Source organism: Xiphophorus couchianus, chromosome 15 (assembly GCF_001444195.1).
Source record: "Xiphophorus couchianus chromosome 15, X_couchianus-1.0, whole genome shotgun sequence".
NCBI classification, from domain to species: Eukaryota; Metazoa; Chordata; class Actinopteri; order Cyprinodontiformes; family Poeciliidae; genus Xiphophorus; species Xiphophorus couchianus.
This window is the reverse complement of record NC_040242.1, coordinates 13569932-13597214: the sequence shown is the minus strand read 5'-3', so window position 1 is coordinate 13597214 and position 27283 is coordinate 13569932. Positions and strand designations below refer to the sequence as shown.

The 27283-nt window shown below is 39.0% G+C and overlaps 2 protein-coding genes across 4 annotated transcripts; both read left to right on the top strand.

The window, feature by feature from the left end:
- Positions 1-905: 905 nt before the first annotated feature.
- Positions 906-17454, top strand: lpin1b (lipin 1b). 2 transcript variants are annotated; one of them, XM_028040994.1, is made up of 20 exons: positions 906-1100; positions 7510-7713; positions 7806-7901; positions 9270-9556; positions 9868-9981; positions 10695-10818; positions 10936-11233; positions 11870-11963; positions 12066-12250; positions 12332-12425; positions 12579-12648; positions 13150-13242; positions 13326-13384; positions 13939-14077; positions 14184-14332; positions 14559-14645; positions 15515-15667; positions 15764-15878; positions 15976-16079; positions 16174-17454. In XM_028040994.1, exons 1-20 carry the CDS (start codon positions 1029-1031, stop codon positions 16343-16345), a joined length of 2709 nt encoding a protein of 902 aa, XP_027896795.1. In that variant the 5' UTR covers positions 906-1028; the 3' UTR covers positions 16346-17454. The 2 variants fall into 2 exon arrangements, with proteins under 2 accessions (XP_027896795.1, XP_027896796.1); XM_028040995.1 differs by lacking the exon at positions 906-1100 and adding an exon at positions 5396-5592.
- A 771-nt stretch (positions 17455-18225) lies between these two features.
- On the top strand, positions 18226-26037 carry gnpat2 (glyceronephosphate O-acyltransferase 2). 2 transcript variants are annotated; one of them, XM_028040852.1, is made up of 16 exons: positions 18226-18367; positions 19746-19946; positions 20045-20221; positions 20859-20988; positions 21104-21231; positions 21823-21898; positions 22042-22193; positions 22403-22533; positions 23455-23696; positions 24058-24315; positions 24392-24471; positions 24818-24958; positions 25225-25324; positions 25410-25503; positions 25626-25687; positions 25773-26037. In XM_028040852.1, the coding sequence occupies exons 1-16, from the start codon at positions 18356-18358 to the stop codon at positions 25823-25825; spliced, it is 2037 nt and encodes a 678-aa protein (XP_027896653.1). In that variant the 5' UTR covers positions 18226-18355; the 3' UTR covers positions 25826-26037. The 2 variants fall into 2 exon arrangements, with proteins under 2 accessions (XP_027896653.1, XP_027896654.1); XM_028040853.1 differs by having other exon boundaries at positions 18243-18367; positions 19751-19946.
- Positions 26038-27283: the final 1246 nt, after the last annotated feature.

Sequence of the window (27283 nt, the reverse complement as noted above, 5' to 3'; positions counted from 1 at the left end):
ATTTGGTCATTGGATTGGATGTAAACAGCAAACAGGAGTTGTGACTTTCTTTCGCAAAAATGGTTTTTCTTGTCATTTTCCATAAAGGCCAGACATGTGAAATGCACAATTAATATTCTGTTGGCATATTTTTCCACCTGAGATATTAATTTCCACACCTCCTCCAGAGTTACCCTTGGCCTTGCTGGGTTTTTTTTGTTTGCTTTTTTTTTTTTTTTTTGCTTCACTGGGTTTCATTTAGTGGTGTCAGTATGAAAGGGGCTGAAAACAAATGCCTGATGCTCTCTTGAGATAGTTTTCTAATTAAAATATATCTTTACCTTCAACTTCACAATTATGCTCTGTATTGTGTTAGTTTGTCATACAAAATCACAAGAAAATATATTAAAGTTCGTGGGTGTAACTTTAAATATAATTTTAAAATTAAGGCAGAATGAATACTTTGGCAAGGCACTGTATTATGGCGTTAATTCTCTTGGCACACAAAACACATGGGCGATAACAGGGTCATATTATTTACAGTGGTCACTGTGTACCAGTAAGACCATGTGCTCACATAACAGGTGGCCTTATATGAATGTGATTGACGACAATATTGTGGTCTTCCATGGGGCAATAAATGTCACACATATTATAGCCTTTCTTCTAAGCAATTAAGGAAATTAACTTATTGAGAAGACTGACAGGCATGCATTTGAACTCCTCAGTGGGGAGGTCAGCTGTCCGACTGGTGTGAAATCATGTAAAACCTCTAGGAATGACATTACGTCAAAATATCCCAGCAATCCCAACAAATGCCTAAGAAGTCAGAGGTTCCATTGGAAGATGCACACTCAAGGGCTGACTCAGGTTTCCGACTGGGGGTCCCAGGTAAATTTAGTCCACTTGCACTTGACAGTCAGACACTTGCCGAGCTCGGAGAGTACAGACGCATGTTCAAGAACGCAACTAAGACCTGTGGAGTTTCTGCTATATACAAACATCCACTTTGAGGACATTCCAGCCTTCCTGTTTCTGAGATTTAACACATGATATCAGTGGACGAAGAGGAGCTCGATGAGGCCGTTCAGCAATATTCTACTGACACCACCTGGAGCTGGGTAATGTGTTTTACAAATTATAAGCGGGTATGAAAGAGACATCAACAGGAATTACAGCACTTTGTCCTTTCCAGCTAGTGCATTCTGTTCCAATGCAAATTTAGGTCTGAGTTAAATATTCAAGACCGGTTATAGAAGTCACCCAATAGGTTCAAATAACAGGGGCCGTCCAAGCTGCCGGGTGTGTTTAGATAATCCCACATGTAAAGCGACCTGGTACAAGTGAAATCTGGGAAGAGTGTCAAGAGGCCAGAAGAGGTGGGGGTAACAGGTTGCCAGGCTGGGTTGGTGGACGGGGTAAACGCTCCTGCGATCACGTGATCTTCTCACCCTGTTCATGAGAAGATCATGTGATCAAAGCAACACATTTATCACACAAGATGACAACTTCTAGCTCAGACTGAAAAGTTTTGAAATGTATAAGGGCAACATTTTTCTTTCAAAATCACTTTTTATTCAACTCTCTTAAGTTCGTTTATATTATGGTGGAATTATAATTCCATAACTCTGGCTATGTTTATGCAAATTCAATAAAATGTGGTGAGTCTGTGCGCTTTGAGGGAAGCTTTTTTGTTTTAACACAATGTCTTTTAAATTAAATACAATAACCGGTGGCCCTTTGGGAAAATGTGCCATCAAAACGGTTTCCTGTAACCTCTTAAAGCAAACTTTAAGAGGTTACGCTTACTTTGTCCTATGTTTCTTTTTTCTCCTTTGAGTTTAATTTAACCTCTGAATCAATGTTTCTTTCAAGCCCTGCGATTCTCAGGCCAGAACAGCATAAGTCAGTCAGAGCAGCTTTAATATTAGTCAGACATGTCACAACATAAAGCGTTGTATCTGTTAAACAATCCACCCTTGCTTATTAATTTTAACAGAACGTGTTGTATTTGAGGGCTTTTGGGCAAAATCTGCCTGATTTTCTGATAAAGTGAGTTTCTGATAAAAAATTTTAAAAAACTCACAAAGAAATGCAATAAGAAATGCTTTTATTCAAAGTTTTTTTTTTTCTTTCGAAAAATTTTATTGTTACTGTAAACATTTTAAAAACATTACATTATTTCAATTATCCAGAAATGTTTCAAGAAACTTACAAATTCATCAATTTAGGCTAAAAGAAGCTAAGAACAAGAGTATAAAACAGAAAAACTCTGTGGGTTAAAAGTTGAGCAGGACCGGGGTGACTCCCTCCCAAGTCCGGAGCCGTCTCGACCTTCCAGACAGCGCTGGTGCTCAGAGGGGAAGCCTGCCCTGAAGCTCCTTCCCTCCTGCCTCACCCGGAGAGCCAGGCCGCCGCTGCTTGGACCTCTTTTCGTGGAGCGCCGGCTCCTTCGTCCACGGAGGCGCAGGCGATTCTTCTTGGTGGCTGTGTCCTTGGCGCGCCACCTGCAGCCCTTGATGTTGCTCTTGTTGCTGCTGCCATCCGGATCACAGCCACGGGGGGCATCTGCCTGCGCCTGCTCACCAGCAAGTTTCTGGAGGTCCAAATGGCGTCTTTGATGGTGGCTGGGGTGAGCCACCTCACAGCGAAGTCCTTTTTAGTCATTTTCAGCTGGCTCACCCCATACAGCGCTAGCTGTACATGAAGGACCTCCCTTGCTGGCAAGTGTGGGAATTGCAAGGAGCCGGCTTTCGCCCACAGGTCCACAGCAGCGCTGCACTCCCACAGCAGTTGCCTCACCGACTGCGGCGCGCCACAACCGGGTCGGGGGCAGATGGTCGTTGCAGACATGCCGCGGGAGTGCATAACGGCTCCGACCGGCAGGATCCCATGAGCCACCATCCATGACAGGTCCTGGAGTCTATTTCAAAATAAAAATGTGAGATGAGCAAACTAGAAATGATCACATATAATAAGGTTAAGCAAAGTACTTGTTATAATGGTTTCTTTGTGAAATATAAATAAATAAATAAAATAATAAAACAAACAGTCTGAAAATACAAGTTGTACATCCTTGGTAGACATGAGAATGTGGCTACCACATTGAGAGTTCCAGCTGACCGCTACAGTATCTCACATTTAATTGGTATGCAAGCCAAAAGATGGTTCTGATAATTCAGTATTTTCAGTCATGTGACAAACAGTGCTACACTTTTGTGTGCATAATGAAGCAGACTGGCACAAACATAAATGTTTGTGCCTTTCGTTTTATTTAAAAAAAAAAAAAGTGCCATCAAAACTCTTTTCTTTATGATATTCCTCATTTAAGTGATTAAACATGTTGAGCATGAAGCTTCCAGCATGAGTTGTTTACATCAACTCTCAGTGGACTTGTTCTTAGAAACATGTCAGTAAAGACAGCTGTGAAGCTCATATATCCTAAGAGGTCCCTCTGAAACTGACAGAAAGACTGATGGGATGTCAGACCATATTTGTATAAGTAAACCATCCAGCTGAGAGATATGTTAGCTATCAGGTTTGGGGTTAAATCTTTTGGCAGAATGCTTCTTTATCATAAAGATGAACATGTTCACTGACATTTAGAAGTGGATCTAAAATCCCATGTTCAGAAAAGATTAAGAAATATATATATTTTAGTAAAATTACTGGTGCCCCTATTGATGGAAAACATGTTACAGTCCATGTAGTTTCACACCTGCTGATAGTGGTCTGAGGAACTGGTAGCTTACCACCATCATCAGCGTGTAAACGTGTATTTGAATGGGTGAATGATTTATTATACTTTAAAGCACTTTGGAGTCCCAAGGCCATAAACAAATGCAGACCACTTGCAACAGTTTTTTTGTTTGTAAAACTTTTTTGCCAAAAAAAAAAAGAAGTCAAAGATTGCTGGTTGTCACTTATTTGTAAAAGATATTTAAATTGCATCTTTGGCCCAAATTATTAGCCATTTTGGAGGGCCTAATTAATCTCGTTTGTCAAAAGAGCTGCACAGACACACATGAGGAATATTATCTATTGAGGAATAGTATCAAAACATATTCCTGTTTTAATGGTCCAGTCAAAGTCCAAATTTATATCTAGTTGAGAATTTGACAAGTCTGGAAAATTGTTGTCTTCTAAACTATTCAAATTTAATCAAAGGTAATAGAGACAAGAAGAGAGAAAAACTGGCAAAAACTTACTTGTGTAAAGCTAGTAGACAAATCCTAAGAGGGATTAACAAAGTGAACATATTTTGTGTGCTATGTAAAGAAGGGGAATTTTGTGCAACAATCGATAGATGGGTTGTTATAAAAATATCTTGTCAATGTTGAGCAACATGAAACAGAAACCACCAGTCAGCCACATCCTTTCAACACAGTCTCTCTGAAGGGTCTCTTGCTACAACAGCCAACATCGGCTGTGCTGCGAGGTAGGGCTGTGATTGGTCAGGAAGATCACCTCACTGCGTCACACTCACTGAGCGACTGTAACCGCTGACGTAGCTCCCAACTGCTTCCCGCTTTCGCTGCAAAACTGCAGGATGCAACTCAGTTAAATGTTCTTTAAATGTCTGCACGGTCTCCTGAAAAAGTGTGGTCAAAATGTTTCACTTAAGCCATGTGGAGGTGGATCTTTATTACACACTATAAAACAACTATAAAATAACTATATAATCTTACAATTTGTAGTTTGATAAAGCAGTAGTTATTTAAACGTTTTTAGAAATCGCGCATTCTAGTGTGAATTGTGTATATGACCTTAAAAAGCTCTGAGAAAGTGACGCGACTTGATTTCCGTTTACAACCGAGTAGTGTACCTCCGTGGCCTAGGAAAGGCATTATGGCAAGCCGTTTGTGCAAATATTTGATCTTGTTTTGGTGATGGCCATTTTCTCTATTTCGTTCCTTTGATGTTTTTCTCAGTTTGTTTCCTACGTTTTTATGTAAGAAAAGGAGTGCTCCAGAACTGGTCATGCCATACCCACCAAGAGGACATTTTGCATCCATTTTGACCCATAACCCATAAAGTCCCTGTGTTCATAATAGACTTCCTGTTTAGAACCCACTTGTGTTGACTAAATAGCCAGTTTCTGCAAAAATCTGATTGGGAACCAATTTAGGTTTTGGTGATGATGGGTAACAAATTGGATAACAGATTTTTAAATCCCAAATATTTAGTAGTACTTTTGGCCTGACTAGACCATTCAAAATAGTAAAAAAAAAAAAAAAAAAAAAAAAAAAACTAGTTAAGAGTGTAGGAAATAAAATGAGTAAAGTCTAAAATTACTGTCGAGGACATGAACTATTTATACAATTGGTTTGCCATAAGAGTAAGCTGGCCAGCTCGAAGCTGATTGGCCGACAAGATGGCCGGTTTTGCTGCATGTGACATTATCGTCTACTAGGTTACATGAAGAGTTAAAGAGAATAAACAAGGATGGAGAAATGTGATTCGCTTTCACTTAAAGAGTCTACCACTGCGGCTGTTTGACGAAAACATAAGGCAATGTAACGCTCTGTTAGGAAAACGGAACTTTTAAACATTTTTGTTTTGCTCCACCTTGAGGAAGTGTTCGTTAAAGACTGGCATATTCATTACAAACAGGTACGTGCGTGCTTTTATAAATAGGCTACGTCCTCAAGTCTGTTCCTTCAAATGTATGAATGGAAATTTTTACTGCATCTTTGGGTTCTCATGTCATTATCTTGTCCTTACATAGTTGTTATCGTTCATAATAGTCATTTTCGTACACGCTGGATAAATATGTCTCAACTATTTTTCCTGAACTTAATTGTTTTAAAAATTTAATGGTTTTTTAAGAAGCTGATTGGCTGCTTGCCCCAGACTAGTGTACTGGCATGTGTTGGTCCATTTTGTAATAATTTATTGCCTTGGTTATTAAATATTTCCATTTAAAAACTGACCAAGCTCACTTCAATAATAAATGAATACGACGAGTTTAATTTTCAGAGGATTACGTTTGTCTGTGTTGTAAATATGAGACTTGGCTGACAACAAAAGACTCAGTCCATAATATCTTCGGAGTGAACTAGTGAAATTCCATCTGCGGCTTGTGATTGTTAACCTCATGAATCTCGTGAGCACAGCTCTATTAAAGTCACTGTTTGAACTTGAGTTTTTTTTCTTAAACATGCTTGTGAAACCAGAAGCTGTCAAGTGCTTTTTATGCCACTCTTCCTCTTTTTAAAAAAAAAAATTCCCTCACAGCAGACAGTTTATTTTTAGACTCATCTGTTCAGCACTGTGTTCTAGTATCAGCTTAGATGTAGGGGGGTGTTACTTACAATAAATGTTTCAGGTGACAGTACAGATTCTCAGTCTGACCTACTGCTTGAAACTCAGGGTTCTTGTTATTCAAGAGGTGTCCTGATCATAAAAAAGAGATGAGGCACATATCAGTCTTTAATAGGATGGGGGCATCTGCCAAATAAATCAAGGTCGGACTCACCTTGTGTGTTTATATCCAACTTTGACATGCTTAGGTTACATTTCCTGTCTTTTTACACCTCATCTGGAATTTAAAATGCCTCAAGTCATAAAATCAGCCTGCATGCTACATTCAAGCCTGTTCAAGATAGCCCCTTATTTGCATAATGCTTTAAGAAGGAGCTCACTTGAATGTAAAATTGTGTTCCAGGGAGATAATGCAGACGTCAGCAGTGGCAGAGATGCTATTTTTGATATTTTAATGGATTGTTGTGCAACTGTGTCTTTCTGGTGTTCTCAATGTCGTGACGCTGCAAGTTGAGCTCAGCTAATTTAAGACATGAACAGTTATGATCAAATGATCGCTTGAGAAGTGGTGGCAGGCTTAAGTGTGTTGTTTGAGCTCTGGTGTCTGGGGTTACTGACTGGAAAACAGTTGGATGTAATTTCCATACAGGAGAAGGAGTGAGATGGGTGGGAATGTGAAGTAGAAATAAATAGCACAGCATATGGCGATTTGAAAAAGTATTCGTACCAGTCAAATTTGTCATATGTTATGTTGCAGCCACAAACTTTAATAGAATTTATTGGGATTTTATATGATGGACAAAAAAAAGTAGTGCATAATTGTAAAAGTAAGAAAAAAAGGTTTCTAATGAGATATTTGAAAAGTGTGGAAAACATTGTAATTCAGCCTGATTAACTCTAATACCCTGAAATAGTTATTGAATTAGTGTGCCATGCAGCAAGATAAGTTTGACGCTGCAAAAAACATGCAAGTGGGGCAGAGGGCACTTTACAGCGGGACTGTTACTCTGGTAGAGACAAAACCCAGCAGACGAGCTGCTGTAACTACAGCAAAGGGTGTTTCTGCTAAGTCATGCCTCAGGAGTGTCAAATATAAATGCATTTCAGATTTTTGTTTGTCAAAAATAAAATAAAAAATGTCACCTTTTTCTTCATTTTTTCCATTACTCATTTTTGTTGGTCTGTTTGTTATTAATCAAGGGACAAATCCTAAATCAATTATTTTCTCCTCTTTCATTTTCCCATTTTCAATGTCCATTTTTACAGACCCGTCAAACCATGAACTACGTGGGCCAGCTCGCAGGTCAGGTGTTCGTCCAGGTCAAAGAGCTGTACCGAGGACTCAACCCTGCAACGCTTTCTGGCTGCATCGACGTCATCGTTGTGAGACATCCTGATGGCTCGCTGCATTGCTCGCCCTTCCATGTTCGCTTTGGCAAAATGGGCGTCCTCCGGTCCCGAGAGAAAGTGGTAAGGAGGCTCAAATGGGACAAAATTGTGGATTTTGTCACGGTAATGAATGCTTTAGTTTGTTATTTTTAAAAATATGTTCTCCTCTTTAGGTTGACATAGAAATCAATGGAGAACCAGTGGATCTGCACATGAAGCTGGGCGACAATGGAGAGGCATTCTTTGTGCAACAAACAAACAATGATCAGGTAATAATCAGGAAAACACCTTTTCTATGGGTTCTTTGGTCATGCCATATCAGCTGTAAGGATAAAAAGAGTTTGATTATTATTTGCCATTTCAAGAATATTTCTGTTTAGCTGAATGGGTAAATCAAAAAAGGTACACCCAACCACTCATATACTGTATTTCACCACAAAGCTTTAAACACTTTTCCTCCTTACATTTCATCGCAGAAAATCAGTCAGGCTGTGTGCAGCCCATCTTGGATTTTTTTAGTTTGCTTTTTTTTTATAACAACCTTTCTCTATTTACGAGAGCGAGAGACTTATAAAGGCAGCATTTATTATTGGAGCCATTTATACCTGCATTTCATGATGTTGCAGCTGTATGTCTCAGTGAAAATATACCTACAGACCTTTAAGAACTTCACACATTTAGTGTTGCTGTTAGAAAATATGTCATAAAAAAAAAAAAAGAGACTTAGTTACAACTTGAACTCAGTTTGTTTAAAAAGCGTATTTAACCCTTTGTTTTGGGAAGCTGCTGCCATTACGTTTGACTTGTCAAGATTTTCCTTTGCGAACAAGTTAATGCAGCTTGGGTACTTACTTTTTAAACCTGATAGAAATGTGGTCTGCCAAAAGCAATAAAAAAGCTGAATAGTGGCTGGCTCAGACAAAGGAAGTGGTGTCAGATTTCCCAGACTTGATGAGGCAAAGAAGATAGGAGGAGTCTACTGCTTCTCAACCAGTAGACTGGTTGAGAAACACCACAGAGCAAAAACGGGAGGCAGTACTGTCAGACCACAAATCATGTGGTTAAACATATGTTTTTCTTTCCTTTTTTCCATAGGTCTGGAAAAAAAACTGCTTCTCCTTGAAACTGTTTTCCTTTCATAGAAATTCAGCCTGTTACAGGCTCAAACTGTGTAACATATTCCTGTTGCTTGTGTTTTTGTAGCTCAGCATAACATAAGCTTGAGATACATGTCAAGAAAAATGTGACTTTCAGACAAAGTGGTTAGTTTTGTTAAACATTTTAAAGGCCCATTTGCCCTCAACATTAAATATGCAAATACAGTCAAACAGAGCTCATTCTGTCTTTCTCCTGCATTCACTTCATGCAGATGTTTTAACTTTCTCAGGAAGCTTGAGAATGTTTACCAAAATGCAAAAATATGAGGAAACTCTCCATAAACCAGTGTGAAGTGTCAACTTCAAATGTTTTTGAGATATTTTACCTTTAGCTGTTTTAAGGAGTCAGAATGGCCTTCATTGATCTCTAGCTTGAACTGTGTGAGGTTTTCCATGTTTAAAGACCTTTATGCCTATGTCTTCAGGTAACTGTTCTAGTGAGATAACTTATCATCTTGCTTGTCTTTGCCATCTTAACAGGAAGTGGTTCCCTCCTACTTGGCTACTTCTCCCATCTTGTCGGATGCTACCTTTTCAATGAGCTCCCCGCTGATGGGGAAGAGCTCAGGGGCTCCTGCGCAGACCCTGGGCTCCTTAGGGAGCAATGGCGAGAGCAGTGGCGCAATAACAAAGAAGAGGAGGAAACGGAGGAGGAAGAGTCGGGCAGAGAGCACAAGGAGGGAGGAGAGTGGAGACTACTCAGCAGATGAAGACATGTTTTCAATAGACATCAGTTCTGATGAAGAGACTGAAATGGAGAGCAGCAGGTAAAGAAAAAGAAAGGGTGAAAAAGAAGAGATGTGGCAAAGCAAATATGAAAGGGAATGAGATATATTATGACTGTACGAGGATGGAGAGATGAACCAACTGACTTCTACCTAATAGACATGATTGAGTGTAATGTGAATCAGCTCAGCTGTTAAAGTTAATTCAAATACACAATATTTTAAGTAGAAAAAGGACAAATGCATGTTTTCGTAACTGATAGATGTAAACATGCTAACCTTGATTGGCTACAAGAGATGCTGTCATGCAAGTAGATTGAAACACAAGCTCAGATATTGTGTTTTTGTTGCAGGTCTTTATCAAGGGACGCCGTACAAGACGAACCAACAGTGGCTTCAGGCATCTGTTCTTTTAAACAGGCAGGGCTCTACACTCGTTCAGATGGAGAGTGGAGCCCGATTCATAGGTAGTTCTAATCAAAAACCTTTTCAATGAAAATAATAACATTTTATTCTAGTTGTATTTGTTGTAGTTCTAAAGCAGAGAACTTTGGACAATTGTGTTGCTCTGTACCTTCCCTATTGGCCTCCTCGTTTTGGGACAAAATAAACCCATTTCAGTCTTCTTTTTAACTCTACATATATGAATGCTAAAAGCACTCAATTGTTTTTTATTAGAAATGTTATGATTTCCAAAAGAAACATAATCAAATACATGTCGTATGTGTTGTTTATGATGGTACGTACCCTTCTGTTTCCCATTTTGTAGGCCAGTAAAAAGAAGTGAGCCACACTGTGCAACAAAAATCGGTTTAACAGCAATGTGACCAATTTGAAAATGTAACTAATAAATTACAATAATGAAGTTTTTACATTCGTTGTTACTAGTACCACCTCAGCATGTACCACTGTACCTTGAAATTCTCACTGTTTAGTAAACTTCAATAAAAATACAATTTCTGGTTAACATGGTGTTAATAGAAAAGTAGAAATAATAATATGCATTATCTAATTGTGCTCAAATTAAAAGCTGAATTTTTCAAACAAGATTTGTCGTTTGAGAATATGCACTACAAAAAATGTTTTTAATTTCTTTTCACACACTTTCCAAGATACTCTACTGTTCTGTTTGTTGACAAGGAGATGTTTAATTTTTGTACAATATTTCTTTCCCCTCCAGTCGTGATAACTCTCGCCCCACCTCTCCAAAGAGCGATTCAGAGCTGATCACCAATCACTCAGAAGCAGACAGTCAGAATCCAGCCATGCACTGGGCTTGGGGAGAGCTGCCCCAGGCTGCTGCGGTAAGCAAATGTCCACCATGCACACATCTAAAAATCGTAACACTATAGAAATAAAGACATCTTGTTGCAGTTTTCAATTTTCAACTCTCACACGTCTCTCCTTTTCCACCCCTTTAGCCTTCGTTTCTCTCACTGAAGCCTACCGGGTCACATGTTTTCCCCGTATCCATTCCCGTGTCCAAAAGTACACATTTCCGAGCGATCCCTCATCAGACACCTTCAGACCAATGTGCGCCAAGCCCTAAAACACAAGCTCCCTCTTTGCTGATTGAGGAGGAAGCTGAGGTCAAAAGGGGAACCCTGGACCCGGTTACGATGGAATCAGAATCCATGAGGATGGAGACTCAGATGCTATCTTCAGAGGAAACAGCGACTTGTACATCCAGCAAAACAGACTCTCCATCAAAGAAAAAGGGTAAAAATGCTGTTAGTCTATAAAGAAAGCGCTTCTATGATCTTCCCAGAGTTTATTCCAATAAGAAAAATGGTGTCGGTCTCTTCTGTTACTGACTTTTAAAATAATTTTAAGGTTTCAGAAGAAGGGGCTGTGCTTATTGAAAGTTATTGAGCAGCACTAAAAACATCTAAGACATGAAGGAAAACAAAAAACCTTGCAGAAACTTAACTCAAAATTAGGCCAGTGTATCAAAGGCTATGATGGGAGCAAAAATCTCTAACTCAATAATATCAGTCCTGGCTCAGACTCGGCCAGGCAAGGCCAACAGTGTGAGCGAATAGTTGTGACTAAAAGGTCTACAAGGACATTTTGAAGTGAGAGGAATTGTGTTTGTTTTAAGCATAAGGTGAATATGTTCATGTACAACACATAACTGTACATCTATAGGAATTTCCTATTTCTGTCATATCCCCAAATGGCAAACCAGACCAACCATTCAATTTCCCTAAACTTCTGGGAGAGGATTCCCCTAAACTCAATCAATCAAATACAAGAAATAAATCTTTTAGACCAACCTATAAGAAATTATTTTCCAATGGGTAATCTTATTAGAAGTACAGATGAGGAAACCTGATTTCGCCTTCTCCCCTGCAGACAAAAGAAGCCGCCATCTTGGTTCCGATGGAATTTACTTGGACGACATTACAGAGTTGGAGCCTGAAGTTGCTGCTCTTTATTTTCCTAAGAGGTACAAAAACAGATACACGCACACACAGACTACACAGTGATAACTCTGATCAATCAGTTCAGTATAATCTGACGTGATCATTTTAACACTTAAAACTTGCAGTGAGAGCGCTTCAGCCATGAGAAGTATCTCCGACCCGGAGCTCCACAGCACCAGCTTGTCCCCACAGTCTATGAGTTCGGGGGGCGACAGCGGTGTGGACAGCTACTGTGACCCCATGTCTGACATGCCATCAATGGTCATCTCCCTGTGTGGGGGGCTCACTGACAACAAAGAGATTACTAAAGGTACGTTATCACAAGTGACAAAACAACTCCACGAGACACTTCAGAATCTGATTGTTGACTGTTTGCTTTTGTTTCTTTTAGAGCAATTCTGTGATAAGATCATCTCCTATCAGCAATTTGCAGAAAACCCCTCCATCATAGACGACCCAAACTTAGTTGTTAAAATCGGTTCAAAGTAAGAAACTCTTAAATAAATTATGCATAAAGTTGCCATTTAACAATTAACCCTAATCATATTTGGGAGGGTTTTGCAGAAATACTGTCTATCTATGCCTCTTTTAATGTATTTCCTGATTGAATTAAAAATATATTTTGCCATCTCACTTAGGTACTATAACTGGAGCACCGCAGCCCCACTCGTGCTCGCCATACAAGCCTTTCAGAAACCTCTCCCAAAGGTGATGGCACGCTCATACAGATGTACTCAGTCATATGTTTACAACACTGCCCTATAACCACGTTTAGTTCCGCACCCTCAAAATAAGTTTTATATTAGGTGACATCAGTCAACCTAATCTGATTAAATTTGTCTTCTCTGTGCTCTGTGCTCCTCTTGTTTCATTCTTGTTTCCTCCCCTCCTTTCACATATTAGTCCTCATGCCTCAGTTATTTACTCTCATCCTTGGATTTCCTCCTCTGTTGTCTGGCTAGTGTTTTCAGCTTCAGCTCTGTATGTTTGAAAAGACTCCACCCTGCTCTTGTTTAATTTATTGTCAGTCTCATGTCACTCACAAATCCTCCCTGTCAGTCTGTCACACTAATTTTTCCCAATTAGTTGAAGGTTTAGTTTTGCGTTATCGTTAGTTGATTTATAAACTCCTTGTGTTTTACTTTTTTACGTTTTTCTTATTTAATGGTGTGTCGTGGATGTTGGGGCGGTGTGTGTGTTCCTCCTCAGGCCACGGTGGAGAACATCATGAAGGAGAAGATGCCTAAGAAAGGAGGGAGGTGGTGGTTCTCATGGAGAGGCAGGAATAATAATGCAAAATCAGTAAGTTCTTCCTCTCTGTTCATATCCAAAAGAAATTGTCTTTGGCATTTTATTTTTGAATGAACATACATCTTTTCTTTTAGGATTCAGTCGCTGAATGTGGGGCTTGTGGTACTGCTGAGGTTGGAAAAATGGAAAGCAGGTTAGTAAAGAATTCGAACTCAGAAAACTTCCATCGATCCATCTTAATATTTAATGTTTAAAGGTTAAAAAGTGAAGCCCATGTAATATATAGGTTCATGGTACAGTGAGTGATATATTTCTAGCATTTATTTTAGTTAATTTTGATGATTATGCCTTCTGAGCTACAGTTAAGTTTTTTTTTTAACTAGCCCACACGTCTGATGTTGTCTTTCATTCAAAAGTTGCTAAATCCATGGAGTTCAACAGTTGTAATCTTTGTCCTGAATACATCTGTATATGCGCTTTTTAATGCCCTGGCTCCAACTAAGGAAGCTTTGCTTCATGATTCTTCTAAGGCTACGGTTATCCCTGATGGTTGTGCGTCTTATTCTGCAACCCATTATCCTTCCATTTAACTTTCCGTTTATGGGCTTGGAAACAGCACTCTGTGAACAGTCCGCTTATTCAATGAGTGTCTGCTGGATAACAGTCAAGTCATCCATCTTAAAGTGAATTTATCAATGACATTTTACTTTATTGAGCTGCATCATTTTATAACCTCTTTGATGGCAGACTGAAAGAAGAGTCATCATCTAGCGATGAAGATCACTTTGCAGGCAATCAAACCTCCCCCATCATCCAATCAGAACCTGGGGTCTCTTCAGGGGGCGTGTCTTATAAGAAAACTCTCCGCCTCACGTCAGAGCAGCTGGTGAGGACCTCAGTTTGACTACAACTTTCAATCTAATTTTCTTCTCCATATAGCTGAATTATGGTTTTAATTTCTTTCCTGTCTCTTCTCCCTCTCATACACGCAGCTGTCCCTTCAGTTGCAGGATGGTCCTAATGATGTTGTGTTTAGTGTGACCACTCAGTACCAGGGAACCTGTCGCTGTCAGGGAACCATCTACCTCTGGAACTGGGACGACAAGATAATCATCTCTGACATAGACGGAACCATTACCAGGTGTTTGATGCTTTAGCAAATGAAACCCCTCTACTACAATAAAACTATGCTTATTTGGAGTAGAATGGAATAAAATTTCCATTCTGTATGCTTTATTGTTGCCTAATATTTCCTTAGAGTAGTTGCATTTGGTTCACACTTATTCATCTAACCCATGTGGTCATTTACACAGTTTCTGGAAATAGCAGTCTGTCTAAATTAAAAACTCCTCTCAACTTCATTTCAGGTCCGACACGTTGGGTCACATCCTGCCCACACTGGGGAAAGACTGGACTCACCAGGGAATTGCACAACTCTACCACAAAGTCAGCCAGTAAGCATTTTTATTCTTATTTGAACCCCTAATGTCCAAATACTTTATAAACTATAAATATGAAGTGAAGCAAAATGTAGTTTAATGTTTGTACAAACATATAAGCAAAGTAAAGATGCATAAAGAGTCTTGATATAATTATTTCTTTTTTCCAATAGTACAATCTCACACTGAAAGAATAACAAAATTTTGAGGCACCAATAATTACGTAAGATCCATAACCGTAGTTAAATTAACGAATAACATTTTCAGCATTTCTTAGTGTTGGATTATGCTCATAAAACTAAAACTAAAAAAAAAAGCGATGCGTGACCCATTCCTGGTAGATAGTAATTATTATAGTTATGTCACCACAATTTTTAATTGGAAACAATGAGCAACTGTTGATTTATAGTTGCTCATTGTAAATCAACAGTTTGCAATGAGTAAAAGTCGAGAGTCAACAATTGTTGACACTTACAAATCAACACTTGTAAAAGTGGAAGCAAAGTGACACAAAAGTCTGAAAAATCTGCAAAAGTATGAATTCATAAAAACTAAAATGAAAAAAATAATTTAATGCTTATGTGTCAAGCAGATGAGTAAGTTGAGATCACTTACAGCTCTGTTATTGATTAAAGAAACAAAAAACACATTCCCTGTATATCAGTGTAATTTAATATGTTCAATGGGACCACTTTGACAATAAACTGGTCAGTGGAGGTCAGCAGGGGAGCGTTTCACAGTTTCTTTTTTTAGATATCTAGCAGAAAATACATAAAGTATTTTTAATGTACACACCTCATGCTAGTTGATATTCTGTAGTTGTGGACATATTCTATTTCTAGGGTTTTTTTTGTTGTTTGCTAACCTCTTTGTCCGTCCAACAGAAATGGCTACAAGTTTCTATATTGTTCAGCTCGAGCAATCGGCATGGCTGACATGACCAGAGGCTACCTCAACTGGGTCAATGAGAGAGGCACCATGCTTCCTATGGGCCCTGTCCTTCTCAGCCCATCCAGCCTTTTTTCAGCCCTGCACAGGTAATTTTCCAACCCTTACCAACTTCACTGTATTTTTTTAACATGATCAGAATGAGATCAGAAGCAGGGGAAACCATGCTTTTTTTTATGCAACAGGGAAGTGATTGAGAAGAAACCTGAGAAATTCAAGGTGGAGTGTCTCACAGATATCAGACAAGTGTTTTTCCCAAACACAGAACCTTTCTACGCAGCATTTGGCAACAGACCCACGGTATGGAATCACATACAGTATTTCAGATACATATAATAAATAACATTTGATCTAAAGAAATAAGTCGTTGGAGATATTTTTTCTTTTACATTTGTAGGATGTGTATTCTTATAAGGAAGTAGGGGTGCCACTGAACCGGATTTTTACAGTAAATCCTAAAGGGGAGCTAGTGCAGGAACATGCTAAGACTAACATCTCATCGTAAGTGTGCTTGATCTTTATTAATATTATGACAATATTTTGTCTTAAATCACATTGTCTCAATACAACCACCTCTTTCTAATCTATTTTCCAGGTATGCACGTCTTAGTGAGGTTGTAGACCACGTGTTCCCCCTCAAGATGCGTTCCTGCTCCTCAGACTTCCCCTGCTCCGACACCTACAGCCATTTCACATACTGGAGGGAGCAGCTCCCCCAAGTGGAAGAGGAGGAAACTACATGTCCACAGACTATGAGCTCCAGCTGATTCCCACCTGAACGTCACCAGCAAAAAGAGCTCTGAATGACTGATAGCGTCCTTGAAATGCAGCCGTGATGTGGAGATGATGTGGTGGTGATGTTCCTTGTGATGTATCTGATTATAGGTCAAGTATTCTTATGCACTTTCATATAGAGACAACCAACAAAGACAATATTCTGTTTAGTCTTAAGAGCAAAAGGTGCTCTTTTATCAAAATACTGGATGTGTATATTTAGAATGAATTATCATGTATGTATTCAGGCAGCTTAGCAGAGTTTTTATTTTGGAGATTACCTTATTTCAATGGTTAGACTTCTTATTTATTTCAATAGATGCACTGTGTGAGCTTACAGTCCAGCTTTGCAAGTTACTCAAATGTGTGCCAAAGTTTGACTGATTCCAGGTGCTGTTTGCTGAAAAGTTGCTGTGTAACAACATTTCTGAAAACGAGGTTTAAAAACAATCATCTATGTACCGGTAGCTTTATTTGCAACTATACAGAACATAAAAGCACAGCACTATTAGCTGTAGCCAATAGCTCCCTGCAATGTTTTATCTGTAAGATGATTTGTTGAATAATGTTTATTTTTCTATCCAAACTTGTGCGCATGTGTTCAGATGTCTTTTATATCACAGGTATAACTAGAACAAACTTATTCCGTCCAATTTATCTCCTTTAATTAACTACATGACTGGTGCAATTTAAAATAGACCTTAAAGTTGTGTGGCTTTTCTTATTGCAGCATCTAAAAAGACAGCTGGTCACAGTTTGGACAGGAATGTTTGAATGTTTTTCTGTGTAGTAATCTTTTTGTTTGATGACGCCAGAGACAGTATGAGGTTGAATACAAGCAGGAACCACTGTTATAGCAGTTTTCGAGACAGGTATATACCTGAGCTGTGTAAAAGCATCAAACCTGCAGTGTTGTTTATGAGAGAGGGTGTGTAGCTCTGTGATAAATGTTTTTATTCTTTCCATGAAAGAGCTAAAACAGATTGACATTCTTTTAATCTTTGCCTCAAACTGTGAAACGCTCCCCTACTGGCCTGCACTGACCAGTTTATTGTCAAAGTGGTCTCATTAAATATATTAAATTACACTGGTATACAGGGAATGTGTTTTTTGTTTCTTTAATCAATAACAGAGTGATCTCAACTTACTCATCTGCATGACACATAAGCATTAAATTATGATATTTAAACCAGAGGTTTTTTCATTTTGGTTTTTATGAATTCATACTTTTGCAGACTTTTCAGACTCATTTACAATGAGCAACTGTAAATCAACAGTTGCTCATTGTTTCGAATTAAAGATTGTGGTGACATAACTATAATAATTAATTAGGTGACAGACACAAACTAAATCAGGACCACAACCAGTAGAAACTGACTAAGATAGAAAGACTTTGGAAATGATGGAAATATAAATTACAATGCAACAGAGATTAAAGCTACTTGCACTCATTTTGACAAAATCTATCCAAAAAGTGGAACATCAAGTAATATAAAATTGTTAGTGTATGTAAGAAATTAAGGACAGGACCATACAAATGGGTGAACGCAACACACCAAAGATAATCCTCACAATAAAAACAGATTTTTGAAATTAAAAAAAAAAAACTATGTAGTTTGTCCTGTGTGTCTTGACCTGTGATGGACAGGTGACTTGTCCATGGCGTCTCTAGTCTAGCCTAATGACAGCAGAAGATAATCACCATTGGAATAAAAGAAGGTTATACAGTGAATAAGAGAAACACTTTCATCTTGTGAACAACTGCTGGAACTACATCTCTGCCTTTCAGGGGACCTTCAGGTTATTGCAGGGCAAAAAATAAAGAGCTGCTGGTTTCAAGCGGGCGGGGAGGAGTTTCCGAAATTCAGCAACTCTATTGGCTTGCGGCTCATGTTGCTTCAGCTGCGAGGCATTTGCTGTTTTCTGTGGAGTACTGAAGAGACAAAAACCGAAAGTCAGAAAAAGGAACGTCAACAGCAGGGAAGGACGGATTTTTGTAAATAATGGCAAACACGGTAAGATACCTTGTTAGTATGGCATTAATATGCTCTTGTATTCAGCCGCGACATTTACCGTACCCTAGCCTTTGGCTTTTTACTGTTATGTTTACACGAAGTTGTATTGCTAAAGAGAGTATAAGTAATGGTTAAACCTGAGAAAATAAATGAGCTGTTAAAAGTGCAGAACAGGGTCGACTTTAGCTGCTCAAACTTTGGCCCACTTAAAGTTGTTCAGTGTTTCTAAGCACGCCACTTGTTGCTTAATAGGCAGCTATTTGGGTCATAGTACAGAACTGAAAAACCTTCTGGGTTACCTCGATAACCTTAGTGCTTTACATTGCTTAACACCAAGGAAAGGTTCCGTTTAACCCCCAAATATCCCTCCGCCTAATAATCTTAAAGCTGTACAAATTATTTTTCTCAAATGTGTGTATTGCAACACATTGCCCTACAAAAAGATTTTTAAAGTTCTATAATGTAATAAAAGTAAACTTGGAAAAACCTGCAGCATCAGGCGAAAATAAAACGGTGCAAGCAGCTTTCTAATTTTCTGATTGTCCACAAAAATACAACATGGAGCACAAGGTTCTCAGCTATTTGATCTATAAGAAAATTAATTTCAATAACCCCATTCAAAAAGCAGTGATCTTAGTCATCATAAGATCACTGATCACTGATTTGGTTTAATTAATTTTGATTATTATGGCCTAAATTGAAATTCAGTTTCACTGTTTGCTGGAACTACAACTCTGCCTTTCAGAGGACCCTCAGGTTATTCCAGGACAAAATAAAGATGGCCAATCAAGCAGTGTTACCATAGTGATTAAACCAGGTATTGATACTTTTGCCAACAAAGGCAGGTGCCACGTCCTGCTGGAAATGAACTTGTCGACATCTGCGTGGACTTTAGAGTTAATAAAACACAGTGAACCAACACCATCGGATGACTCCAAGCCATCACTGATAGTGGAAATGTCACACTGTATGTCAAGCAGTTTGGATTCTGTGCCTCTCCACTGTTTCTCCAAACTCTTTTCACCTTGATTTGTGAATTTAACGCATCACGTTCTTGCCTCTGTAAAGAGGAATTTGGAACAGTGAACAGCAGTCATTTTCCTCATTAGCCTAGGTAAGACACTTTTGACAGCCTCTTGATCAGGAGTGCTTTACCACAGGAAATACAACAATTAAGCCCACCTCTATGTAACTTACACCAATTTTATTTATATTCCTTGTACACTTTTTCCTTCCATTCAACTTTCCTGTAATAACCAAATCCATATGCTTTCTGCATGCTCTTTTTGCTTCACACATATTTTAAATGTGATCATAATGTAGTGTTATGGTTGTTAAAAGTTAATCATTTTAACACAAACATTATTCTCTCCTCCAGTATAGAGTCTTGGATAAAGTTCGTCTGCAAGATGAAGAGGAATTTGTGGACATCCTGGAGGACAAGAGACACTGCAATGACTTGAGATTTGCCTTCAGGACCTTTAGTCCTCCACCGTATAAAGGAGCGCCCGCCTGCTCCTCTGCTGAACTTAACCAAGCCGTGCTGGAGTCTCAGTATCTTCGCTACGTTATAAAAGAGGTGCGATTGAGCAATCCGAAAAGTTGCAACCATGTGAAGTGTGACGTTGTAGCAACATCGGCAGGCAGTCTGACTTCAACCCTTCTTTCCCTGCTTAGGTTGCTTTGGAGACGGAGTCATCTGTGGAGGAAGTGAGAGACAAAGTATGCAAAATTATGTGGGAAATGTCTCAAAACTTGCAGCTGAGGTTCATCAGGCTGATGGCGTTCACATTCAGAAAGGTGTTCAAGAGACTCTTCAGTGCCATTTATGTCAACATGGAAGGACTCCAGGCGGTGAGAATGAGATGGGATTAATACCCTGAATACCATTTTTTATTTTTTTGTGGTTCACTCACACTGGTGCATGAAGATACTTCTATACAGAAATAAGGATCTGCTCTCGATGACGAGATTCTTAGGCACTCTCTCACACATATTTAAACTGGCCCAAATATCACATGAAATTGCCAATGTTCCAGGAGTTGCAAAGTACAGAATTCTAAATTTAAATTGTAGGTTGTGTTCAGATACAGAAAAAAAAACAAAACTGCTTTGACACATGTGGGAGATAGTATTACGTTTTTGATCTCTGTCATTGGTAACCAGTGCAGTTTTGCTTTTAAGTATCTTTATTTCCACCTGTGCACTAAGTGCGATTGTGTCACTTTATCTGTACAAATAGAAAGTAGTAGTGTCAACTTTTTATCAGTTCTTATGGGATATTTCTTTTTTTCTTCTCTTCTGATATGAAATAATGTTCTTTTTTTAAAGATTCCAGTCTACTGTAGAAGTAGAGGAGTTACTGTTGTGTGGGCTATAGTCTTTTTTTTTTTTTTTCCGTCTATTGCCTTTTGATATATATTTTGTCAATACTCATCAGTTGATTTATCAAACAAGATGTTTTTTTTCTTATTTCTTTTCTTCTTTGCAGCTCCAACAAGCCACTCAAGAGTTCCCCGTTATCCTGATGCCCAATCACAGGAGTTACATCGATTTCCTTGTTGTCTCCTACATCTTGTTCAACTACGACATTCCAGTGCCCGTAATTGCTGCAGGAATTCGCAAGTATCTATTCAGTTTGGATCGATCCATTATAATTAGAAGAGTGAGAAAATATTCTGACAAGCAGACTCACAGTTTTCTTATCCTGCTCTGTTTTGTTTTTCCTTCTTAAAGCTCTTGCAGGGATGAAGATTGTGGGAGAGATACTGCGTCGGTCCGGGGCTTTCTTTATCCGACGTGCCATTGGCTCTGACAAACTCTACTGGGCTGTGCTGTCAGAATATGTTCGAACAATTGTCAGAGTAAGGCATATGATGATTTGGTGGATGATGTAATGTCAAACTGCTTTAACTACAGTTCCATTCAAAAATAGATGTAATCATAAAGCAGACGGGTAGAGCTTTGTTAAACTAGTTTTTTTATTCTTTTACACCAATTGGGCCTTTAGCATAGACCGAAATTTTTTTTAAGTTAATATGAGGTTCCAGAGGCTTAATGTTGACCTCCTTTAAGAATAATTTTCCTGTGGTACACCAGATTTTTCTCCAGGTTTCAGCTGTCTGACCCAAACTGTCATCCACAGAAAAAAGAAAATTTGTTAGGATGTTCAAGAACAATCCAGTTACCACCCTCTGTTTAAGTTATGCTATAAAATGGAGACTTCTGGAAAACTGCTGTTCAGTTTGAAGCCTGTTTTGCATTAACCTGGACTTGGAGAGTAAACCAAGACTGAAGTTTCTGTTTCAACATTGACATTTTCAAGCTATTACTAAGATTTGCCCACAAGGGGAAGCCCATGTTGGCCACTGTGTTTACAATAAGTTGATCCCATATTCCCACTTCAGTTTTTGACATCTAAGAGGCAAACTAACATTTTGAAATGTTTTCTGTAGACAGGATTTGCCCCTCTGGAGTTTTTCGTGGAAGGTCTCCGGAGTCGAACACTGAAGTCCCTCCCACCGAAGTTAGGTGAGCTCACATCTGTCGACGCCATTTAGTCAATTCTCCATTTTAAAGAGTACGGCTTAATATTTTTATGACATTCTGATCTTTCTTTTTGTTATTGGGTTCTCTGGTTCCAAATGCATTATGGTATCTGGAAATGTCTGCAGGTATGATGAACATGATCCTGGAACCATTCTTTAAGGGCGAGGTGTATGACATCACCTTGCTGCCCATCAGTATAAGCTACGACCGGGTGCTGGAGGAGTCGCTGCTCGCACATGAGCTACTGGGTGTCCCCAAACCCAGAGAAAGCACCGCGGTATGACCTGCTATTTTTATAAATCCATTCAGCTCTCAGAATGTATATTCTTTAAGTCCCTACAGTAGGTTTGCCAAAGATCACAATTTATAAACACAGAAATAAGGTGAATATAATACCAGCTCAACTATCATTAGATCTGGTCTGAGATGATGCGTACTGCACATATTTATACACATTTGTTATGATTGGTCTCATTCTCTCTGCAGGGTCTACTGAAGGCCAGCAAAGTTCTGCAGGAGAACTACGGCTGCATGCACGTGAACTTTGGCCGTCCCTTGTCTGTCCGACAGCTGTGTGAGGGCAAGATAAATCGCTGCCAGTACAACCTTATACCTAGGTAGAGAAAATCACCTGCTGAGCATATATAGTTCACTAGTGACCTGCAGTATCAACAGCTTTTTAAACAAAAACATCCATATTTCACATATTTGTTTTTCTACTTCATAAAAAAAAAACAAAAAAACTGATTTAAATATATTTCACTTAACAGACCAAATCAAAATGCTGCATAATCTTTGTGGCGTAAGGACAATACTACTCGGGTTGTAATTGAAAGTTTGAAGGTGTTTCTTGCAACTCTGTTTATTTCCTTTGAGTTATTCTGTAAGTACAACCTTAGGCTGCAATTGTGGCTTTAAGTCTTTTGCCCCGAAACGTAAAAATGACTTAAATCTTTGCACAAAATAGGTGGGTTTCAGTCAGATTAGAAAGAAAACATAAATTTTCATGCATTCCTATTTATTACCAGTTTAATGTAGGACTGGTCTTTTACTGGGTCACACTAGAAATTACCTCCCTGGTTTTCTGCAGCCTCTTGCAATTTGTTTTGTTCATTATTGCCCTGTTTTTAGTATCTTCCATCTTTCTATCAACTCTTACCATTTTCCTGGTTCCTGTTGAAGATAAGCATCTCCCCAGCATTATGCTGCCACCACCATTTTTGACCAAAGAGACACATTCAGGGTGACTGGCCAGAGCACCCTCTTTCACACATTTGCTATGTCCCCATCTTGGCTTGCGACAATAGTTTACGGATTCTCCTGCCTGACCTGTGTATGGGTTTTAAATTTAGAGCTCAGACATAACAAATGGGTTCTCTTGTAATGTAATGTTTAAATATATACTGCATAAATGTCCAAGAAACTGGGGAAAAAGAAACATTGATGTAGCTGGAAAAACTGTAGTCATTTAAATTTTAAATTGGCTGTAGTCAAATATGATGATCTGTCTCATCCAGCTCTCTGTTCCCGTTGTACAGGGATCTTCCTCAGAAACCCAATGCAGAGGCCCAAGCCTGTGGAAGCTGGCTGGCTCATATGATTGTACGGCTCCAAGAGGAGGGCGCTCTGACCAGCCCCTGGTCTCTGATGGCCTGCATCTTGCTCCAGGTTCCTACTACAGTCTTAACAGAAGAGGGTCTGCTGTTTCACCAGCTCACAGAGCAAACCCTCTGGCTCAGGCAGCTGGCGCTGGATTTTAGGGCTCATCTTAGCTGGCCTGGTGGGTGTAAGGTGCTTTACACATATGTTCTACAAATGTTATTGTCTTTTATGTACAGGTTACTTGCAGTAAATGCATTTATAGGCGTTTTGACTTATGTTTTCCTTCAATGGCTAGTAGGTGGCATTTGTTTTGGCATGTGATGGTGGAGGCCACACATTGAGGTAACACTTTCAGGTCAGACGGGTTCCTTGATCTGGTCTGAAGTAGATCAGACAGATTAGATGAATGTGAGTTGGCACAAGTGCTCACGCTCACTTAGAGCATATTCACTGGATTAAAGCACTTCTAGTGATTTAGGACTAATGCTAAGAGTGCAATATCTGAACTGTTTTGTTTTTTTTGTTTGTTTTTTTTGCAGAAAAAGTCCCAGATTCAGATGTGATGTCTTCCACCGTGGCTCTCCATCGATCTGTTGTTTACCGTAAAGCGGGACGTGTCTATTTGACGCGAAACGATGAGCTTGAGCGGAAACACTCGATAGTCCCAGAGGACGACATGATGAGGACAGCGGCTGCGTTCCTGATGCTGGCTTCATACAGAAATCAGTGCCTGCATGTTTTTGTGCGTCCTGCGCTGCTTGCTTTGGCCATGAGTATCAGAAAAAGCACAAGGAAAGGTAGGGAGGTTGGAAGGACGTGACATCATTAACTTTTTCTAGTAACTCATGTAAATAGCTCACTGTCTGTTCACAGATGAGCTCCTCACATGCTTCTGCTTCCTGCAAGAAGTTTTCTCCAATGAATTTGTTTTCATTCCTGGCAAATCTTCTCAGGTAAATCCCCTCGTTGTCAGCTCAGATGTTCATTATTCTTTAAATTAAAATGCTTGTATTAAACTCAACATGCTTTCATGGCAGAAACTATGGGGTATAGCAGTACTACACTGCTACACATAGGAATTAAGTACCAATGTACATGTACATTGGTACATTTTTACCCAATGTGTTGACATTGGGTAAAAATGCCCAAATGTCAGTACAGAAATTTGAACAAACACATTTATTTGGTTTTATTTTTAATTAAATGACAGAAAGTTAGTTGATTTGGGGGTGGATTTCCACAAATGTTCTTTTTTTTTTTTATGAGCACGCTTTTGTTTTTTTTTCCCCCAATATGTAGGACTTTGATGAGGCATGCTCTCTGCTACACGAATGTAAAGCAGTCCATGTCAGTCAGTGGGAAGTGACGGATTCAGACACGGGACTGGAGGTGTTGTCTTTCCTGCAGGAGCTGCTGAAACCCTTCATAGAGTCCTATCAGGTGTCCTTTACAATCTGTGTTACTAATTAGGATAATATCAATTTATTTCAGTCATTCAATTCAAAAAGTGAAACACGCAGGTTAAATACACACAGTAATATATTAAAATTTTTTATTTAATTTTGATCATTTATGTTTGTCTCATAAATCCGAAATTCATGTCATTTTTCAAAAAGCAGAAATAAAAAGGGAATTTTTACATAGACTGTTATGTTAAAGTGATCATGCCTGAGGATCTAATATGTATGTTTTTTTTTTATGAGCAGCTGATGTTCAGATTCCTCTGTGAGGAGAGAGACTGTGTATTCAGAGAGAAAGACTTCCTATCTGGTGTGCGAACTCTGGCTACAAAACTCATCGTCTCAGGTAAAAACAAAAAAAAAGTAAAAATGACAACTGCCCTCCAGCTGCTCACAAATCAGTTTGTTTTTGGTCTTCTTTTTTTTTTTAGGGGAACTCCACACCTATGAAGCCCTCTCATCAGACATGCAGAAAAACGTTTTGTCATCTCTGCGGAGGCTGGGGGCCATCATTAAGATAGAGATGTGAGTTAATGAGATCAGGCCCTGAAAATCTGTTTTATTTAATTTAAACTCACTTTATTTGGTGATTCAGATATTGCGTTATTACAACAGTTATTCAAGATTTTATTCTTGCCTGATTGCAGATCTGAGAATAATGAATATAAAGTGAACAAATCAGCTGTGAGAAGAACTGGAGACATGCTTGGTAAGTGTAGTAAAAGCCCCCCACCACGATCACACCAACACCCTGACATCTTCTGGGTATTTTTTATTTTTTTTTCTTGCTGCAGCTGGAAGAATCCCTCCGCAGATTGTCCAGGCTGCACCTGATCCCAGGCTGTAGTCTCAGCTAGAACTGATCCATTCTCATCACTTGATAGCCGACTTCTGCTCTTCTGGGGCCTCTACATATTTTTATACCGCCCTGCTAATGACGGAAGTGTAAAACTAAACTTTGTACCACTGTGACTGAAAAATTGCTGCTTAAACACAAATTAGGGATAGTAAGTCAATGAAAACATTTGAATGAATAAATCATTTTTTCATATTTATTAATCATGTCATGACGGGGGTTTTTTTCATTGTGATTTAATAGGTACATGTTTTTACTAAATTTTTTTTCACCATGCAAAATTAAGTCAGAAACCATATTTCTTAATAACAAAGCTTAGAGAATGTAAAGATGTGTGAAAATGCTAGTTTTTGCCTAATAAATTTTTATAAAACTGACACAAATGTTAGATATTCTAATTATTTTAACAAGGAATTAAGGATATTTTTTAACCAGCATTATCAATTCTCAGTTATTCTTTAATTTTCTTAAATGTATGTTAGATTTATTGTTGACTGACTGTGAATGAACAACAGGGCACTTTAAAAATAAACCGGATTAATTAAGCCAGTCACTGTAGAGGTCTTATTGAGTTGAATGTTTCATTGTGCTTTTAGTTACTTGAAAATGAACTTTTCTAATTCTGCTTTGTGTGAACATCACAAGACGCATTAAAAATGGACCTAAAATAGCGTTTTGATACATTATGGGTGAACAGTGACTTTCGAGAGGTTTTGACTTGATTTAATCTTCATTAAATAACTTTCAAAACCAACTGAAAAGCCCATGAGGTGATGTTGTGCAAGCAACAATCTAGATTTAAAGTGAACAGGAGTATTTTTATGAAAAAGTTGGAATAGCACCTTTTAAGATAAGATCTCAACTTTGATTTGTTTGAGAGATTTATTTTCATTTCAACAAAATCAAAATGGGTATAACAAAACGCACCATAGGTAGTGGTCCTCCATAACCAAGTAAGATGGTTGACTTCAACAGCAAGTTAAAGCCAGTGGTCAAAGGTGTCCCTCCTATCGGATCAAACCCATCAAGTGTACCTTTAACCTGTGACCAGTTCAGAGAAGGCCTCTTAAGTGCCACTTAAGCAGACAAACGCTTATCTGTACACAGGTGGCACGTCCACCTTGATGCGTAAAGCGCTGACAGGGTCTTGACAGAACACCGAGATGTACTCCAGCACTTTGCAATTCAGCTTTTTCTCGCTCTCCTTGGCCCTGACTCGCTCCTTGTCCCACCTCTCCTTCTCGCCGTTCATCTGAGAGAAGAGGTTGATCTGGATGGTGCGCAGCGTTGCGGCCAGGATGTAAAAGCCTCCCTGCAACATGTGGCAGAAGGCGGCGCCCACACTGAGCGCCGCGCCCATCAGGTTGGGCACCGTCTCGCACACTACGCACAGGCCCTCCAGGAAGTGCAGCGTGCCTTTCTTGGCCAGCGGCTGCTGCTGGCCCTGGT